The sequence below is a fragment of the Oryx dammah genome, unplaced genomic scaffold (assembly GCF_014754425.2).
Source record: "Oryx dammah isolate SB20612 unplaced genomic scaffold, SCBI_Odam_1.1 HiC_scaffold_19, whole genome shotgun sequence".
Classification (NCBI taxonomy): Eukaryota; Metazoa; Chordata; class Mammalia; order Artiodactyla; family Bovidae; genus Oryx; species Oryx dammah.
The window spans coordinates 77,885,197-77,906,564 of NW_024070203.1; the positions used below are offsets into that span (position 1 = coordinate 77,885,197).

Genomic DNA, 21,368 nt, shown 5'->3' on the forward strand with positions numbered 1-21,368 from the left:
CTCCTCCTGCCCTCAGTCTTTCCCAGCATCAGGGTCTTTTCCAATGAGTTGGCTCTTTACATCAGGTGGCCAAAGTATTGGAGCTTCAGCTTCAGCATCAGTCCAAAGAACAATCAGGGTTGATTTCCTTTGTGATTGACTGGTTGAATCTCCTTGCAGTCCAAGGGACTCTCAAGAGTTTTCAGCACCACAGTGCGAAAGCATCAGTTCTTCAGCACTCAGCCTTCTTTATGGTCCAACTCTCACATCCATATATATCTACCAGAAAAACCATAGCTTTGACTACATGGACTTTGGGCAGCAAAGTGATACCTCTGCTTTTTATCATGCTATCTAGATTTGTCATAGCTTTTCTTCCAAGGAGCAAGCGTCTTTTAATTTCATGGCTGCAGTCACCATCCACAGTGATTTTGGAGCCCAAGAAAATAAAATCTGTCACTGTTTCTACTTTTTGCCCATCCATTTGCTGTGAAGTGATGGGACTTCATGGCACACAGGATTAACTGCCGTGATCTTAGTTTTTTGAAAGTTGAGTTTTAAGCCAGCTTCCACTTTCCTCTTTCACCTTCATCAAGACACTCTTTAGTTCCTCTTAACTTTCTGCCTCTAAGGTGGGTGTCATCTGCACATCTGAGGTTGTCGATATTTCTCCCAGCAATCTTGATTCCAGCTTGTGAGTCATCCAGCCCAGTATTTTGCATGATGTACTCCAGAACCCCAGGGACGGGGGAGCCTGGTGGGCTGCCGTCTATGGGGTCACACAGAGTTGGACACGACTGAAGTGACTTAGCAGCAGCACTCTGCATTTAAGTTAAATAAGCAAGTGACAATATACAGCCTTGATGTAGTCCTTTCCCAATTTTGAATCAGTCTGTTTTTCCATGTCCAGTTCCAACTGTTGATTCTTGTCCTGCATATAGGTTTCTCAGGAGACAGATAAGATGGTCTGGCTATCTCTTTAAGAATATTCCACAGTTTGCTGTGTTCCACAGAAAGACTTTAGCGTAGTCAATGAAGCAGAAGAAATATTTGGAATTCCCTTGCTTTTTCTATGACCCAATGGATGTTGGCAATTTGATCTCTGGTTCCTCTGCCTTTTCTAAATCCAACTTGTACATCTGGAAGTTCTCAGTTCATACTGCTGAAGCCTGGCTTGAAGGATTTTGAGCATAATCTAGCTAGCATGTGAAATGAGTGCAATTGTATGGTAATTTGAACATTCTTTGGCATTGCCTTTCTTTGGGATTGGAATGAAAACTGACCTTTTCCAGTCCTGTGGCCACTGCTGAGAACTTGTTAGGAATGCAAATTCTCAGGCCCCACTCCAGACATACTAAATCAGAAACTCTGTGTATGTGGCCCAGGAATATATGCTTTAGTAAGTTCTCTAGGTCACACTGATGCATATAAAAATTTTAAAATCATTGTTAAAATGAGTCAAAGTTATTTTTATTTCCAAACCTCTATGTGCTATTTGTATATCTTTTTGTAATTAATTGAAATACTATAAAAACTAATTAAATATATAAGCAAGCACTAAAATAGATGGAATTTTTAAAAAATAAAAACCAAGTGGAAAGCTTTTGGTACTTAAATGCAACCTGCTAACTAAAATTGCTCTAGAACCAGGCATAGATGAAACATGTAAAAGACTAGGGAAATTTTCATAAAAATTTTACAGATTCTGCCCTTAGACTGCTTTATAGAAGTCTTCAAATTCTTGCTCCTACTTAAAGAAATCAAAGTTGAAAACCATAGACAACATATTATGAGTATGTTTATCCACTAAAGATGTTTTTAAATCATATTTTCTAAATGAACTTAAAATTAGTAATTTTTGGAAGTGTAATCAAAAGAAGTTTTACTAAAAGCATATTTATGTGTTCTGAAGAAAATGTAAACACTTCAGGTAGGTTTGGATATGCACTTTTCATGATTCTGCTCTTTAGCTGATCTCACACGACAAGAAGGTTTCTTCTGGACTCCAATTTTCCTGCTGGTTTTGTTTTTCGTGTGCACAGCCCTCTGGGGCAACCGAAGGGGAGAGGAGAGACTGGCAAAGCAGGACTCAAGCATTCCTGGGTCCAAGATCCTGGTCCGCAAAACCTAAAGGTGTCAAAATCCCACTTTGATTTGAGGGCCACCTACTGCTCTCTGCCAGGTCTCTGAGGACAGCAGATGAGGCGATTGCGAGACGTGGAGGAGCCCACGTGAACCAAAAGCTTCCTAAGGTTGAGAGTTCCAGTCCATTCAACTCTGTCATCCTTCGCTGCATGTTTTAGGTGACCTTTGCACAACTTCCGTGGTTGCAAAACTGTACTTATAAAAAGACACCAAGTTTAGAGGGAGGATGTATGGAGATGATTGGTGTGTGTAACTCAGTAGGTCCTCTGTTGTTCCAAGTCCTCTCCTACTTCAAAAAAATCCTTCCTTGGTCTTTTTGCTTGAGACAAGCAAAAGAGTAACTTTCTGACTGCAGTTCTTTGCCCCCCCCTGGATCACAGAGTGCTAAGATCTCAGGGTTGGAAGCCAGTCTTGCTATGTTCAATCTCTGCCTAACACGCTGGAAAGCACTCAGCTGTTTCCAAGGATAAACCATATTTGGTGCAAGGTTCAAGAAAATTAGAGTTATCAAGGGAACATTTCATGCAAAGATGGGCTCATTGAAGGACAGAAATGGTATGGACCTAACGGAAGCAGAAGATATTAAGAAGAGGTGGCAAGAATACACAGAAGAACTGTACAAAAAAGATCTTCAGGACCAAGATAATCACGATGCTGTGATCACTCACCTAGAGCCAGACATCCTGGAATGTGAAGTCAAGTGGGCCTTAGAAAACATCACTACAAACAAAGCTAGTGGAGGTGATGGAATTCCAGTTGAGCTATTTCAAATCCTGACAGATGATGCTGTCAAAGTGCTGCACTCAATATGCCAGCAAATTTGGAAATGCAGCAGTGGCCACAGGACTGGAAAAGGTCAGTTTTCATTCCAATCCCAAAGAAAGGCAATGCTAAAGAATGCTCAAACTACCGCACAATTGCACTCATCTCACACGCTAGTAAAGTAATGCTCAAAATTCTCCAAGCCAGGCTTCAGCAATACATGAACCATGAACTTCCTGATGTTCAAGCTGGATTTAGAAAAGGCAGAGGAACCAAAGATCAAATTGCCAACATCCGCTGGATCATGGACAAAGGAAGAGCGTTCCAGAAAAACATCTATTTCTGCTTTATTGACTATGCCAAAGCTTTTGACTGTGTGGATCACAATAAACTGTGGAAGATTCTTCAAGAGATGGGAATACCAGACCACCTGACCTGCCTCTTGAGAAACCTGTATGCAGGTCAGGAAACAACGGTTAGAACTGGACAAGGAACAGACTGGTTCCAAACAGGAAAAGGAGTATGTCAAGGCTGTATATTGTCACCCTGCTTATTTAACTTATATGCAGAGTACATCATGAGAAATGCTGGACTGGAAGAAACACAAACTGGAATCAGGATTGCCGGGAGAAATATCAATAACCTCAGATATGCAGATGACACCACCCTTATGGCAGAAAGTGAAGAGGAACTCAAAAGCCTCTTGATGAAAGTGAAAGAGGAGAGTGAAAAAGTTGGCCTAAAGCTCAACATTCAGAAAACGAAGATCATGGCATCCGGTCCCATCACTTCATGGGAAAAAGATGGGGAAACAGTGGAAACAGTGTCAGACTTTATTTTGGGGGGCTCCAAAATCACTGCAGATGGTGACTGCAGCCATGAAATTAAAAGACGCTTACTCCAGGAAAGTTATGACCAACCTAGATAGCATATTGAAAAGCAGAGACATTACTTTGCCAACTAAGGTCTATCTGGTCAAGGCTATGGTTTTTCCTGTGGTCATGTATGGGTGTGAGAGTTGGACTGTGAAGAAAGCTGAGCACCGAAGAATTGATGCTTTTGAACCGTGGTGTTGGAGAAGACTCTTGAGAGTCCCTTGGACTGCAAGGAGATCCAACCAGTCCATTCTGAAGGAGATCAGCCCTGGGTGTTGTTTGGAAGGAATGATGCTGAAGCTGAAACTCCAGTACTTTGGTCACCTCATGCGAAGAGTTGACTCATTGGAAAAGACTGTGATGCTGGGAGGGATTGGGGGCAGGAGGAGAAGGGGACAACTGAGGATGAGATGGCTGGATGGCATCACCGACTCGATGGATGTGAGTCTGAGTGAACTCCGGGAGTTGGTGATGGACAGGGAGGCCTGGCATGCTGCAATTCATGGGGTCGCAAAGAGTCAGACACGATTGAGCGACTGAACTGAACTGAACTGAACAAAGCCTAAGACTGACAGTCTCTGATTTATAATCTAGTTGAATTCCAAGGTGTCCTCAGCAGGGATTAGTCTGCAAAGAGGATGGCCTTACTAGAAACAGGATATTTTAAAGAGTAGCATTTGGGTTTGTTAGCTTGTTGATGACAGAGTAAGAAAAACCAAGTATGTCATTTAGAGAAATTGTAGAACCAATTTACTTGCTGAGTATATATAAGATACACGCACAGTCAGCTTCACAAACCTCTTTCCCAGGGCATGACTGGATTCCTATATGTAGGAGTTTAAAACTCAGAGAAAAGTTTCCTATGGATTTTGATAACCACAGGGACATGTTCCAGGCTGCATGTCCCATCCTAAATTCATTTGTTGAAGTCCTAAATCCCCAGTTGGTCAGTCGGTGACTGCATTTGGAGAAAGGACCCTTAAAGAGGTAATTAAGTTAAAATACGGCCATTAAGGTGGGTGCTAATCCAATCTGACTGGTGTCCTCAGGAGAAATGGAAATTTAGACACACACACAGAGGCACCAAGGATGCCTGGGCATTGAGCAAAGACCACATGCAGAAGCGGCAAGCCAAGGAGAGAGACCTCAACACAAGTCAAGCCTGCTGACACGAGGACTTTGCACTTCTAACCCCAGAACTGGGAAAATAAACTGTTGCCACTCACTCTGTGGTAGTTTGTTAAGGCAGCCCTCGCAAACTAAGGCATGGAGAAATCTTTGCATTCATGGGAGATCAAGCTTTAAGCATGAGGAGTAAGCTGATGAAGTAAAAATTTGACTTTGAGTACAAAGATTGATCCTCCCATCCCTTGTCACCAACTTAAATACCAGCCATCAGGTGGCGCTAGTAGAAAAGAACCTGCCTGCCGGAGCAGGCGGTGTAAGAGACACAGGTTCCATCCCTGGGTTGGGAAGATTCTCTCCTGGAGGAGGGCATGGTAACCCACTCCAGGATTCTTGTCTGGAGAATCCCATGGATAGAGAAGCCTGGTGAGCTACAGTCCATAGGGTTGCATAGAGTCAGACTCGACTGAAGCAACTTAGCATTCCCTTCTCATTGAAGGTGACTGGGACAGAAGAATATAGAAGGAAAGTTTTGAAAGGCAGCAGTAGCAGCAGGCTAAATACCAGTGCTGTGGGCCACCAGCATTCGGGGGATGGGTCTCAACGTGATTTTTCAAACGTACCCCATGTTTGATGCCTTATTACATGCAAGCATTCATGAGAAGATAAAATTCATAAAAGATGCAAATTCAACTAATGTGTACCAGTTGCCCATGTATAGTACAGTTCCAAGCGCTTGCCATGTACATAACATTTTTAATTGGAGTACAGTTGACTGAAAATGTGTTAGTTTCAGGTGTACAGCAAAGTGAATCAGTTATACACATATCCACTCTTTTTTAGATTATTTTCCTATCTAGGTCTCTACAGAGTCAGTGAGGCTTTCCATGTATTAGCTCAACTCACCCTCACAACAACCCTTGGAGGTAAGTATTGTTATCCTCAATTTACAGATGAAGTCTGTGAAACAGACAGGTGAAGAGACCTGTAAAATATGCGTGACCACAGTATATCTGAAGACCATCCTTCAAAGGATGGCCTCAGTTATATATAAAATGTTTCACACAGGTCCTGGAATTTAGTAACATTAAAGGAGTATAAATTATTTTTATCACATTGCCTGCCTAATAAAATAAGGCTTGAATTTGGGAGTAAAGAGATATTTTAATACCATTCAGTTGTTCCATGACCATTTACTGAACAATTACTGTGTGTCAGGCATTGTGCTAAACCCTGGATGTATTGACGAGCAAAGAGCATCATAAGGTAGTAAGTCATCTTTGAAGAAAGGCAGGAAGGAGAGGCCAAGCTTTCAGTGGTGATTATCTCCATGGAGTGAAATTAAGGAGGAATGTCTTTCAGGTTTTGATTTCATATAAATCTGGGCTTTATATGTGGGCTTCCCACATAGCTCAGTTGGTAAAGAATCCGCCTGCAATGCAGGAGACCCCGGTTCAATTCCTGGGTTGGGAAGATCCTCTAGAGAAGGAATAGGCTACCCACTCCAGTATTCTTGGGATTCCCTTGTGGCTCAGCTAGTACAGAATCTGCCTGCAATGCAGGAGACCTGGGTTCAATTCTTGGGTCAGGAAGATCCCCTGGAGAAGGGAAAGGCTACCCACTCCAGTATTCTGGCCTGGAGAATTCCATGGACAGTACAGTCCATCGGGTCAGCAGAGTTGGACATGACTGAGCGACTTTCACTTTCACATCTGTATGTACTCTGATTTTTTTTAAATAAACAAAAATTGATTTTGTAATTTAGAAATCAATCAAGGGGAAAAGCTTTTTTTAGAAAAACGAATGCTTGAGATTATGATTAGTCAATCTTAGTTAATGATTCAAGGAAAACATTTTACAAGTCATCTTTCTGTGAAAGATGAAAATTAAAGGAATTGGCTTCTGCACCTTCTTCACCCCAAGGGTTTATAATCTGCTTGGGCAGGTAAGATGCAAACAGGACCCAGGTTACCCCAAAAGACAAGGTAGTAAGTAAACATCAGGAGAGAAAGTACAGCAAAAAATTCACTCTCAAAGACAGAGCTTAATTAAGGCAATTTGCTAACCAAAATTACTCTAGAACCAGGCACGGATGAAAATGTAAAGGACCAGGAAATTTTTCTTAAAAATGTACAGACTCTGCCCTTAAACTGCTTTACAGAAGCCTAAGGGTGTTTGAAAAATTGTTCAGTTTTGGATGGAAATTAATACAGCTTTAGTGGAAGCTGCTGGGTTACAAATACCAAGACTCCACCAAAGCAAAATGAGGACTTTCTTTAGTGAGTAATCCACCCTGATCACCTGAATGTTGAAACAAATTCAGTTCTATCCAGAGTTAAAATGAGCAGTTAGAAAAAATGGAACTCTAGCCCTTGAAGTTACGGTTCCACTAACTCAGAAAGTGTGGAAATGTTGGCTCAAAGGTCCTGCGCCTGGCTCAGAACTGACTTCTCATGCAGCCACCGTCATAATTCTGGGATGAGTCAAAGTACTCCCGTGGGGTCCACTCACAGTAGCTGGCCATGGTGAATTTCTAGCAAACCTCCTCCAATGAGGTCAGATTTGCTCTCCCCACTTCCTCACCCCCTTGCCTCTCCCCCTTGGAAATCTGCCCTTTACCTCACCCCTCTTGATCATTAGCAATGGCCTCCTGGTCATTTTTGGGTCCCTAATGCCTAGCAGAGTGCCTGGCAGAGAGTCTGGAAATGTTGGCTGAGATGAATTACCAATGACTCAACTCGGTGGCTTTTTCTCTACGTTCTGTTCCATTTGGCCTCGCTGGGGCATGACACTAATATTGACCTGGCCTAGAAATTCTCTTTCGCATCCTAGTCCATGACTTCTGGTTCTCCCGCCCATCTCTCCTCAACTCCTCCGTCCCCACCTTAGGCGGTTCCTTCGCAGACATCCTCCCTGCCCCCACGTCCCCCTCCTGCTCCCTGCATGTTGTGACTGAGCCCAAGGCTCAGGCTTCATTCTCTCCTAACTCCGCACTTCATGGCATCCAGGAAACAATGATGGTGATCACATGTGTTGTAATAACAATAACAGCAACAGTTGCCCAAGTGTGTTAGGAACCGTACTCGTTATCTAATTTAATCCCACCAACTCTGTGATGTAGGTATGACTACTCTGTGTTACAGATGAGAAAAACCAAGGCTCGGAAATAAAAGACAGATGACTAGCAAGTAGCAGAACTAGGATTTGAGCCCAGGTCTTACTGTGTTGAAGGTCCAGACACTTACAAAACAAACACAGGCGTGAATGCTGGAAATGGAAATTCAGAAGGAACCGGCTGCGCTGCCTCCTGCCTGCTCCACTCGTCCTACCCTCTCCTCCTGGTGTTGGTGCGGCCTCTGTTCCCTCTCCTCGTGTCCCTGCAGGTGTCCCATCTCAGCTTGAAACCCACCGTATCCTCATTATCTTCTCTAAGAAATCTGTTCCCAGGACTCCCCTCGTGGTTCAGGGGTTAGAAATCTGCCTTCCAATACCGGGGATCAGGTTTGATCTCCGGATGGAGAACTAAGATCTCATATTTCTCGGGGCAACTGCTGAGTCTGTGTGCCACAAACTAGAGGGTCCATGCAACAAAGAGCCTGCATGCAGCAACTCAGACCTGACACAGCCCGAAATGAAAACATTAAAAAACAAAGTCTGTTTCCATCACTCTCACCATCACTCTCAGAATCATGGCAGCTCAAACCCGGAATTCGATCGTGACTCTTCCTCTTCCTCTTTATTCATCACGCCTTCTTTCATTCCTGCACCTTTCATTTCTCAACCCCTTCTTTCTCTCTGCATTTCTACAGTCGCTACTCAAACCTGGCCCTGGTCACCCTCCACCAGAGGACTATCATAGTCTTCTAATCGGTCTTTCTAGCCCTCTTTCTTCCTCCTGGAATCCATCCCGCCCTGCACCATGAGACTGAGTTTTCTAAAATGAGGCTTTGCCTTTATCCGTCCCAATCAGAAACTCTTTAGTGTCTTTTTTATCTGAGATGAAGTTCAGACTCTTCAGCCTGGTGTTCAAAGCCTTGAATATTCTGGTTCCAGTTGATGTCTTCAACTCCATCTCCCGCTTTGCACCTGCAGGAATTCTTAGCTTCAGCAGAGCTAGCCTTTTCAGCTGTTTGAGTCAGGCTGGCCTTAACTAGGGTGACCTTATAATCTTTCATTCAGAATGGAATCCCTTTCAAAGTGGGAGAGAGTGCTATCAAGAACTGAGCCAACAGCCATAAACTGGGATCCCTCTGGATGAACTGGGATTATAGTCCCGCAGTCATATCGTTCTCTGCCCACCCACATCCAGACCACCTAGAGCAGGGGCTAAAGGAAGGCTCCCAGGGTCCCTAGCAGCCTCTGCTTCTCCTCTGAATTCCCCGCTGTAATAATACCTGGTCATGCCATCTTTGACAAGTCCCTTCATACTGGTGTCTTCAGATTATACCCTTCAACCTGGCATTCTCGAGGTGACAGTCTCTCTCTTATCTACTAGATCTCTGTCTGCTGCCCTCCGACCCTCCCGCCCCCCAGCCCCGACACACACGTGGTCTCAGTCCTCAAGCCTCGAGAGCACGGCCTCCTCTACACGATCGCTGCCCTTCATGCCTCCCGTCGCCTTGGACATCTATCCAGTCGCTACCCGTCCTTCCTCACCCAGATCTTCCCCACGCTGGCCATAAGGATTCCCTCCTCTCTGTCTTCCTGGAGCCTCTGTTATTCATATCTCCATTATTTGCTCTGTACTCAGCACAGCATCACGGAGCAGCAATTGACACTTTGGCATTGTGTTCAGTCTCCCTAACCAAAGTAACTGGCAACAGAGGTCCACGGCCACTCAATCATTGCACACTCAGCTTCCAACAGGTCAAATATTTGGTTGACGAGGAAGAGGATAACATCTGATGGATGAGGCTGGAGTCACGTATAGCCTCTCCCGTTCTCCCCTTCTTCGGTTTGACCCCGGCTCCAAGGAGGTCGGACATTCTCACATGCTGACGGCGGCAGCGAGAGCAAAGCACTTTCTAACAAACACAGCCCATGACAGCTCCCAGGCAACCACAGCTTCCCCTCTCATGCTTGCCGCTCTTCAGTAAATGTCAGACTCCAGAAGTCTCAGCAAAAGCCTTAGAGACTCAAAGGCTCTCCACTACAGGGGACCCTTAGACAATTATTTGGCAACATCCAAAGAACTGAGCTTCTCACTGCCTTCCAGTTTCTCAAGGGCCACGGCAGGTCCCCTGCCCCAGCCCTGGCTCCAACTGCCCCTGACCCTTGTCATGCACACAAGCTCTGGGCCTGCCCTGCTCCTTCCCTCACCCTAAGTTCCCAGACGCCCTGGCCTTGTTTCCTGAAGCTCATCCCCTGGCCTTACTTCCAATGGTGGGATTTCCTTCTGACCCAACAGCACCCAAAGTTTCTACCCATTTAACAACCGGTAAGGGTTGCGAAGAGTTGACTCATTGGAAAAGACTTTGATGCTGGGAGGGATTGGGGGCAGGAGGAGAAGGGGACGACCGAGGATGAGATGGCTGGATGGCATCACGGAACCAATGGACGTGAATCTGAGTGAACTCCAGGAGTTGGTGATGGACAGGGAGGCCTGGCGTGCCGCAATTCATGGGGTCACAAAGAGTTGGACACGACTGAGCGACTGAACTGAACTGAAGGGAAAAATCGGGCTTCCCTGATGGCTCAGTGGGTAAAGAATCCGCGTGCCATGCAGGAGCCCTGGGCTCAATCCCTGGGTCAGGAAGATCCCCTGAAGGACAAAAGGGCACCCCACCCCAGTATTCTTGCCTGGAGAATCCCATGGACAGAAGAGCATGGTGGGCTACAGTCCATGAGGTTGCCAAGAGTCAGACATGACTAAGTGACTAGGCACACAAGGGAAAAGTATGTGAAACAAGATAGAGCATATGACCTCATTTTGTTAAGCATTAACAAAATGTCTAGAAGTAGATATTTCTGTGGGTCTAGGCACCCCATTCTTGCCTGGAAAATCCCATGGACGGAGGAGCCGGGTGGGCTACAGTCCATGGGGTCTCGAAGAGTCGGACACGACTGAGCGACTTCACTTTCACTTTTCACTTTCATGCACTGGAGAAGGAAATGGCAACCCACTCCAGTGTTCTTGCCTGGAGAATCCCAGGGATGGGGGAGCCTGGTGGGCTACTGTCTGTGGGTTCGCACAGAGTCGGACACGACTGAAGTGACTTAGCAGCAGCAGCAGCAGAAAATACGACAAGCTATAATAGTGATTTTCTCGTCTAACTTCCTCAATGAAAATAGGTACTTGCATAATAAAAATTAATGTAGTGAAAAAAAAAAGGGCTGATGTTTCCAGATTGACTTCTTATTCTGCCAGTGTTAATGGATGTGGTACCCTGCTACCTATCATGGTCACCACAGACAGAATAAGGGGGAAAAACAACTCTAAGGCTTAGGAGACCAATTCCACTGTGCACTTCTGATGCGGGTGGTTTTTCATCTCCATCAGTGTGTAAAAGCAAGCGAACTAACCCATTTTATTCTCATCATCACCTGCAAAGAATAGGCCACCACCTTTACTTTTTTTTTTCACCTATACTTTTGTTTTGTTGCTTTTTCTTTCCACATTCCGAGCTAAGAATCACAGTGGGCTGGAAAGTGTAAGTTCTATGTGCAAAAACAAATCAGCATTTACTGTTTGTGGGAAGCAAGACAGAACAGGTCCTCTGCAAACAACGGAATAGGGAACAAGAAATGGAGGATTTAGACTTAGAAAAGGAAGGCTCCAGTTCTGATGCCAATCAAGTCCTTTTCCTTCCTTTCCTTATGGACTGTCTGCCTCATAAGTACCCTGCTCAGCTTACTGAACACCTACTATGCCAGGCACTGTTTGCTGGTAGAAAGACTAATGAGTCTGTGCGAGTTTAAAGGGCTTTGCAGACAAGCTGGGAGGCGCCACATGCATATTAGGGATTCATGGTCTGCCCTACAGGTGCCGAGGAAAAAAGAAATGAGATGCCACCCCCGCTTCTCACGGCCCCTGAAGTGTGGAGTCGCCTGAGTGGGAAGCCACTCAGCTGACTGCAAGCGGTGCCTGTGGTTCCAAGTATTGCCTGCCCTTGGGACTTCTCAGCTGCGGCCAGTGTTGGAGGCTGCTGTTTGTTTTCTGGTCTTCCCTGTAGCTCAAATGGTAAAGAATCTGCCTGCAATGCAGGAGACCCGAGTTCAATCCCTGGGTCAGAAAGATCCTCTGGAGAAAGGCATGGCAATCCACAAGAGTGTTGTTGCCTGAAGAATCCCATGGACAGAGGAGCCTGGTGGGCTACAGTCCATGGGATCGCAGAGTCGGACACGACTGAGCGACTAACACTACTACTACTCACAGCTGGCCTCTCACAGCTGGCGGTCCCTGGGACCCTCTCTGAACTGCAGATCCATGCTTAGAAGGGAGGCTGCCCACCTCTTTGAGGTGCCACTCAGCAATGTCACCCATCACCACCTGACCTCGCAAATAACACCTGAGCTCTACTGAAGGCAGACCAGCCCAGACACCCGCTCCAAACTGAATGCAAATCCGCCCAGTCCTTGCCAAGGGAAGCAGTAATGGATTGATCTATTAACCTAGATTATCATAAATATGCCTTTTGCTGAGGACCCAGACTGGGAAAATGCTAAGCTCAGCCACAAACGACGTCTTTAAAATCCGAATGGTGGCTAACAACTAGGACAGAGAACTGGGAGCCCTTGGTCGAAACTCAAAGGAGAGCACCTGGCTTCGTGGCCTCCCCTCGCTCTTCCCTCCTGGTGTTTCCCCATCAGGCAAGGCTGGACGGGACACTCACGCTCACACCGTTTTCCGTCCGCGGCCAGGGTGTAGCCACTGTAGCACTGGCAGACGAAGGAGCCCAGCAGGTTCACGCAGAGCTGCTCACAGCCATGGTCGTCCGCCGCACACAGATCCTGGACTGGGGCAAAGCGGCATCATGAGAACTCGGCTCAGAAGGAGGCGACTCTTGGCACAGGGCCATCAAGAGCAGCTCTACAGCGCTTGGCACAGGGCCATCAACGAGCAGCTCTACAGCGCTTGGCAAAATAACCCTTGACTGAAAGCGATATAAGAAATTTTGGAACATTTTGGAAATCTTGGAAAACGGGAAAAAAAAATAGAAAAGAAAATTCAACTGTAATCTCCCCACCTGCAGTCCTACCATCCAGAGACCACCTCTGTTAATAGTTGGGTGAGTCTCTATGTATGTAAGGGCTTCCTAGGTAGTGTAGTGGTAAAGAATCCACCTGCCAAGGCAGCAGATGCAAAAGACAGGGGTTCGATCCCTGGCTTGGGAGAATCCCCTGGAGCAGGAAATGGAGTAGGAACCACTCCAGTATTCTTGCCTGGAAAATCCCATGGCTAGAGGAGCTTGGCAGGCTATAGTCCATGGGGTCCCAGAGAGACAGGTGTGATTGAGCACACAAGCCACTTATGTATACATAAAAGCACATTTTTCAAAGCTGGAATTTTTCTTCTCTATTAAATGCATTAGAAAATTTTAAATTAACATCAATATGTATTTTTCTCATGTCAAGGAGAATGATGGGTGGTTCTTGAGGATTGAAGTTATCATGAGCAGGCCTTTGTGCTTGTCCGAATCAAGTACCATTCATATTCTCTGAGAACCTACAGGCTTTGTAATCAGTCTCACCAATGTACCCACCTATGTACACAGTCTCAACAAGATCATTTGGTGCTGTCTTTGACATTTTGCAGAAGCTGGGAGAGAGCATGGTGAAAAGACCTGCTACTCCACCAAAAACACAGCAGGTCTAGAAGAGTCCCTTATTTTCAAGTCTGCATTGGTCTCTTTGGACATACTTTCCTTCATTCCATTTCTCTGTCAGAAGGATGTTTGAAAGTCCTCTTTGTGTTCTATTTATGCATCCCAGTAATAAAGGCGGAAAATGGGAAGCCAGAAGAATTTAGGTAGAGATAACAAAGATAGGGAGAAATCAATCTATGGTCTGAAGTGAAGTGAAAAGAAAGTCATGCAGTCACATCCGACTCTTTGTGACCCCGTAGGATTGTAGTCCAACAGGCTCCTCTATGGTGATTAACAGTGCTATTCCAGTCAAATATTGATTATGTGTCCCCAAGGGGCTGAGCTCTGGCTCTTTATTCAAACGCAATGTAAGAATACATTCACAGCAGTGCGTTTATTGCCATAGAACTAAGGATATATCAGAGGATGAAAAGTTTAAAGGCATTTTTAATCCTTCATCAACTCAGTCTCCCCTTTGAAGAAACTGGCTGACTTTATGACATTATTTCTCAGCAAGGATAATGACGTGGTTTCGTAACTAGCTCTTTCAGGGACTTTACCATTAAACTTGGAGAAAATCAAAGAGCATTAAAGGGATTGAATACATTAAAAATTTTTTCTTCCTCTGGTTAAAAGTTATCACTGTGACAGCAATGGTAAAAACTTAATTCACTAGAAAGTTTGATTAATCCCTGAATCCAATGACTACACTTTAATGTAACCTCCTAGGTCTTTGAGTTTTATAGTTTATTATACTTTTTGATAAATGTAAAATATCAAATGATAAAAAGATAAAAGCTGACATATTTAGCACCTCTATCAAATGCATTAATTTTTTAAAAAATAGAAGCTACATCATAAGATTAAAAAATATTTAGGTCTAAAATTACACAAAGAAGGATTCTGGCTTTCAAATGCTAAAAGAATTATTTTCACTCCTAAATCAATGAAGTAGGTGAAAAAATTATAGGTGCAAATTCCTTTCTTTATCTTATTTCTATCTTATGTTTCCAATTGGGAACTCCAATTGATATTTCCCATGGATCCAGATATAGGGAAAATAACAATAATCAGAAGAAACTTCAGCTCATGCAAAAATCATAGTGAATAATTGAAGAATGACAAAATTTACAGTTAGTTACAAGTCTAAGCCAGAGATACAAGAAAAATCGGAACCATCAGATACTTTTCATTTATTGAATCAACAAAGCACCTACTCTGTCCCAGGCACTGGGGATGTAGTGTGAACCAACAAAGGGGCTCCTGCCATCACGCAGCTTGTATTCTAAGGGCTAGGAAGGTGAAGTTCTAAGAAGAGCATTTCTGATAAAACCCAGAAGTGGAATTTATCCAAAGAAAACAAAAACACTAATTCAAAAAGATATATGCACCCCTATGTTCATTGCAACATTATTTACGATAGCCAAGATATGGCAGCAACCTAAGTGCCCATCAACAGATGAATGGATAAAGAAGTGCTACATATAGTCAATGAAATGTTACTCGGCCATAGAAAAGAATGACATTTTGCCATTTATAAGAACATGGATGAACCCTGAGGGTATTAGGCTAAGTGAAATAAATCAGACAAAGACAAATACTGCATGATCCCATTCATATGTGGAATCTATAAAACAAATGAAGTAATATAACAAAACAGAAACAGATTCATGGATACAGAGAACAAACTGGTGGTTGCCAGAAGGTACAGGTTGGGGATATGGATCAGTGAAGGGGATTAAGAGGTACACATTTCCAGCTGTAAAATAAATAAGCCACTGGGATGTAATGTACACATAGGAAATATAATAGGCAATATTGTAACAACTTAATATGGTGACAAATCGTAACTGGATTTATTGTGGTGATTGTTTCATAATATACACAGTGGAAATGTAAAATACTGAATCACTATATTGCATACCTGAAACTAAACTAGTATATATATGTGTGTGTGTGTGTATATATATGTGTGTATATATATGTGTGTGTGTGTGTGTGTATATATATATATATATATATATATGTATAGGCTTCCCTTTTGGCTCAGCAATAAAGAATCTGCTCGCAATGCAGGAGACTGCCTGGATTGCAGGAGACATGGGTTCGATCCCTGGGTCAGGAAGATCCCTTGGAGAAGGAATTGGAAACCTATTCCAGTATTCTTGCCTGGGAAATCCCACGGACAGAGAAGCCTGGCGGACTGCAATCCATGGGGTCGCAAAAGTTAGACGCAACTTAGTGACCAAACCACCACCACCACCATATATATATGTGGGAGTGTTTCTGACTGAAAGAACAGTGAATGCAAAAGGCATTCATGTGGAAAAAACTAGCCCCGTTTGAGGATTGGGAGAGCCAGAGTAGCTATCAGATGAACCCTAAATAACTAAAATACAAAACAGAACATGCTAGAAAACCACAAGAGAGGTGCTGCCAATACAATGGAAGTTCAGAACGGGGATGGATTACGGCCAGCCCAAGCTGGGTCAATCAGAAGAGGATGGCAGGCAAGCAAGAGACACGGAGAAAAGGAAGAGGATCCACCCGGAGCTGAGGGGACAGTAAACGTGCAGAAGTGGAGGAAAAAGCAGGGCAGATAGGGGAGCTGGCCCCCCGTTCCGGGAATTCCAAGAGAAGCCGCAGGAGGGGGCTTCGGAAGGACAACTGACACCGGACGGCAGAGGGCCTGGGAGCAGGCGACCTGGTCTCAACCCTGCTCATCGGGGGACCACTGAGGGTGAACGTCTCAGAAAGGGAGATGCGCCGTTTCCCTGACTTGTGCTCTAAGAGTAACTTTGGCGACATCACAGTCTGTTTTAGCTCCGGGAAATGGAAAGGATTTAACCTACGGATAAATGAAAGCCACTTCTTTGGGAACAAAGTGGTAGTTCTCTGACTTCCATGCCAAAGTAGCTTTGGTTTGCATGTGTGCGGATGGGAAAATCAACTTCTTGACACGAGGACCTTCCACTGTCCGTCAGAGCTGTTGGCCACCCCCACCGGCTGTCAGCGCGTGTCTGTGCACCTCTGACTTTTCCCTCCTGGCGTGTGTGTGCATGTGTGCGAGCGTGCGTGCGTGGTCAGTCATTCAGTTGTGTCCGACTCTTTGTGACCCCAGGGACTGAAGCCCGCCAGGTTCCTCTGTCTATGGAATTTTCCAGGCAAGAATACTGGAGTGGGATGCTACTTCTTACTCCAGGGGATTCTCCCGACCCAGGGTTGGAACCCATGGCTCCTGCATCGGCCCGTGGATTCTTCATCACTGAACCACCTGGGAAGCCCTTCCTGGCATGTATCACCATGTTAATGACATAGGCATTTATCTACTGACGTATATACTGGCTCCCTAATCAGGAGGGGAGCGTCCCTGCACAGACTCCTGATGACTGGACCATGACACCCCAGGACACTGGAACAGCCAGCCCCCAAGCCTCAAGCCCCTCTCTGAAGGTGGGGTGGGAACTCCTCCACCTGGGTCCCCCTGCTCAGCTCCCACAGTCGTTTTGCCTCCGATCTTTGTCCAGCAGGAACCCTGACTAACAGTGGTTACCAAGGAGGGGTGAGAGTTTCATTTTTTTCTGTTATTTATAATTACCTGTTTTTGAATTTTCTAACAAGAGTTTATACCAAGAGCTTTTATAATAATGAAAAAAAAATCAATGTTACAAAATAACGTCTTTGAAAGAAGCATTTTAAAAGCAGTGAACCCTGCCAGTGCAAAAGATGAAAGAGACCCAGGTTTGATCCCTGGGTCGGGAAGATCCCCTGGAGAAGGAAATGGCAACCCACTCCAGTATTCTTGCCTGAAAAATCCCATGGACAGAGGAGCCTGCTGGGCTATGGTTCACAGGGTCACAAAGAGTCAGACACGACTGAAGCAACTTAGCACACAGACATAGTACCCTGAACTGCATCTATCCCTCTGGGCTCAGTTCCCGTCTCCATTTGAAATAGGTTGAAAAATGTAGATTGTATGAAAGCAGTGAACCAAGATCTTGAAGCAATAATTATCTGTTTTTGAATTTTCTAACAAGAGTTTATACCAAGAGTTTTTATAATAATGAAAAAAAAATCAAGGGCTGTCTCACCTGACTTGTGCTGTGGAAGAGTAACTTTGGTAGCATCACAGTTTTCTTTAGCTCTGGGAAATTGAAAGAATTTAGTGTATGGATAAATGAATAAAGTGTCTCCCTTGCCAGGCTCCCTAAGCAGGAGGGGGAGCGTCCCTGCATGAACTCCTGATGGCTGGACAATGACACCCCAGGACAATGGAACACCAACCCCCAAGTCCCAAGCTTGCGGCCAATTCCCAATCCCAATTGAAATAGATTGAAAAATGTGGATGAAAGCAATGAACCAAGATCTTGAAGCAATAACCATTTCTCCCCCAAGCCTTCCCCCCACAGGGTAGGCAGAGAGGTCATGAGGTGCTCCTTCCTTCTGGGACAGGATAGCCCTGAAGCCCTGCAGGGTCCCATCCATCAGAGTAGCAGTGCACCCCCTCGGCGGCCCATCAGAATCGTCTAGGGGCCTTCGGCAAATACACCCAGCTTGAGTCAGGCAGCAAGGGCCGGGGTGCAGGCAGCAGTGTTCCCGAAGCTCCCAGATAACCCGAGTGTGCAGCCAGGCTGAGTCATTGAAACTCCCAGGTAAAAAGTCCTCATATTCATCCAGGGAAAGACACAAGAGTCAGCCTTTGTCTACTGTCTCCAGGCTCAGATTCTTCTAAACAAATCTCAATTTTTTTTTTTTTTTTTTTTTGCTGTCTTTGGACCTCTCTCCAAGTGTCTGAAAGACCCTGGACGCTACGTGAGGGTGCAGAGTGTGGTAGGAACAGGAGGATCATGGCTTGCATTCCAGAAGAACATCCCACAAACAGCAGGCCTGCCAGTTGGCCTCGGGCCTTTCATACTGTTTTTAGAACATTGGGGATTTATGGCCACTAGTGATCTGTACTGTCCCAAAGGAAACCATTGAGGGATTAATTTAATTAAACAAAGACAAAGGAATAAATACAGACTAGGTTCTGACAAAACAACTTTGTTGTTTTTCTGGCAGTGGTCGCTTTCATTGGAAACAAATACAGATGTTTTTGGATGATTCTTTATTCTTTAGAAAAACAGCACTTCTTTTTCTCACAGCCTGGGAGGATTTCAGTGAAGGATGATAAAACTGTGGGGGGTGGGAAAAGCTCTAAATTCAGAGCTCCCATTACCCTTTCAAGCCTTCTCTACCCCATGACTCCCACTCATGACTACTGACTTCAATCTGATGTCACCTCCTCCAGGAAGCCTTCTCCAAGTTGGCAGGGCTTCGAGTTTTCTTCCTCTGGGCTCCTCGAGCTCTCTACACATGGCTCTGCTAGAGCACTTATCCATTTATCCCACAGTATTATCCCACAGTATTATCCCACAGTAGGCACTTTGAACTCACAAACCAAAACTTAGTCACAGTATTTATCCCACAGTATTAGAAGGACCTGATCTCAAGTCTGATGGCCTCACGGGAATGTGAGCTGATGTGACTCAGTTTGATTCCCCAGTGCCCTAGTGCATGGAGTTGGTGTCCCATAAGTGTTCATTTGCTGAAAGAACAGTGACGGAGTCCCAACCCCCCTGCCTCCCAACGGGGATGTCCTAGAGTCCTACAATATCTCCTCCACTAGATATGGGGTCCTGGGTCCTGGTTCCTGGGAAGATGAGTGAGATGGGAACAAAACTCTTCCCGAGTCTCTGTACCTCTCCTCGTCCCCAGCAAGAGATATTCCTCTCCCAGCAGAGGACAGTGACATCAGGGAGCCGGTCTCCAGCTGCAGACACTGGAATCCTCACAACAGCTAAGGAACCAGCTGTCTTGCTGTCTCCCGCATCCCTGGTACCTACCACACTGCCTGGCACACAACAGGGGCTCATCAAGTGCTTGGGAATGGGTGAATGGACCCAGCACCTGAAACACAGGGTTGTCAGGCTGTCCTCACTCATCCTTCTTCCCCGGGCTGTAAGCTCTGAGGGGCACAGGGTAAGTCTTGGTAGTTCTCAGGGTAGCCCTGATACCCACATGCTTCACACAGCAGGTGCTTAGTGGACGTGGGTTGAACTGACGAGAGTAGCCAGCCTGGAGTACTCTGGCGGGGAGGGCTCTTATCTGACCACTCCCTGTTAGAGGTCAAGTTCCCAGTCACAGTTTCCCTTACCACAGTTACAATGTAATGCTTAATTTGCAATTGATAATTTAATGTCTACTTCCCCTGCCATTTGAAGCCAGTGCTTGTTCTGTTCAGCCCTCCAGCTCAACTTGCATGGTGTTTGGCATGTGGTCAATTTTTAAAAATATATTTGAATGACTGAATGCAATCATTCATCAAATTGTTCAAACTGCTGGGAAAACAACAGTGAATGAACCAATTGATCCCTTGATTTTAAAACAATCAATGATCCCTCTTCCATGGAGTTGATATTCAAGTGGGAAGCCGGCTCCTACTGACTCACATTGACGGACCACGCCCACCTCTTCCCAACTCTGCATTCAGCAAGGCCAAGTGGGTAGCGTGAAATCAGCCATGGTGGCAGTATTGACACCACAGGAATTGGTGAACATTACAAATTGGGTATTTTCCCCCTGGAGATCTGGTTGTTGAACATTTACTAGCATACCATGGACAGCGGCCAGACGTAACATGAACAGCTTAAACCATATATTACTTAGAAGTACTGTGGAACAAAAGCAGGACAGAGCAATAGGAGTGTGGAGGGAAGGGAGCTTCTGTTTTATACAGTGTGGTCAGAAGGCCAGCTCACAGAAAAGATTACTGTATACCAGGACCTGAGGGAGGTAATATGAAAAAGCAGGGGTTAGGAGGACTGAATCTTGGAGGAGATAAGGGGCAGTTATGTTTCTTCTTCTTTTTTAAAGAAAATATTTATTTATTTGACTGCACCAGATCTTTAGTTGTGGCATGAGGGAGCTAGTCCCCTCAACCAGCATCAAACCTGGGCCCCCTGCATTGGGAGTGCAGAGTCTTAGCCACTGGACCACCAGGGAAGTCCCATGTTTCTTTACATAGGGTACAAGGGAGGCAATCAGATAGGATAAAAAGAATATTGCCTTTGGAGTCAGACCTGGCTTCAGCGAGGTGACCTGTGTGAGTTTGCATAAGTGATTTCCGTGAGACTGAATTTTCATAGAGATTAAATAATTAAGTCGAGAAAACATCTTATTGCAGGGTTACATGAGATAATATAGATGATAAAGTACTTGAGAGATAGTAGGTGCTCAGCAAATATAAGCTTCCTTTTTTCTTGTACTTGGTCGTGTCCAACACTTTGCAGCTCCATGGACTGCAGGCCCTGGGCTATTCTGACCATGGGATTTCCCAGGCAAGAATACTGAAGTAGGTTGCCATTTCCTATGCTAGGGGATCTTCCCAATCCAGGGATCGAACCTACATTTCTTGCGTCTCCTGCATTGGTAGGCGGGTTCTTTACCACTAGTGCCAAGTGTCTTAGGAGTGCAGGCCTAGTTAAGCTTGGAAAAGAGGTGACCCCAACCAGATTTTGCCTACATCACAATTCTAATACAACATCACTTTATTGGGTGCCTATGAAACCCCCCGGAGAAGGCAATGGCACCCCACTCCAGTACTCTTGCCTGGAAACTCCCATGGACAGAGGAGCCT

At 45.1% G+C, this 21,368-nt stretch overlaps 1 protein-coding gene across 2 annotated transcripts in view; it reads right to left on the reverse strand.

Moving 5' to 3' along the window:
- MATN2 (matrilin 2) overlaps positions 1–21,368 on the reverse strand; it is a 147,214-nt gene that overhangs the window by 63,558 nt on the left and 62,288 nt on the right. For both annotated transcript variants that reach the window (XM_040261013.1, XM_040261012.1), the window contains exon 4: positions 12,719–12,841. In XM_040261013.1, coding sequence (XP_040116947.1) covers positions 12,719–12,841 — 123 coding nt within the window. The remainder of the gene's footprint in view (positions 1–12,718; positions 12,842–21,368) is intronic.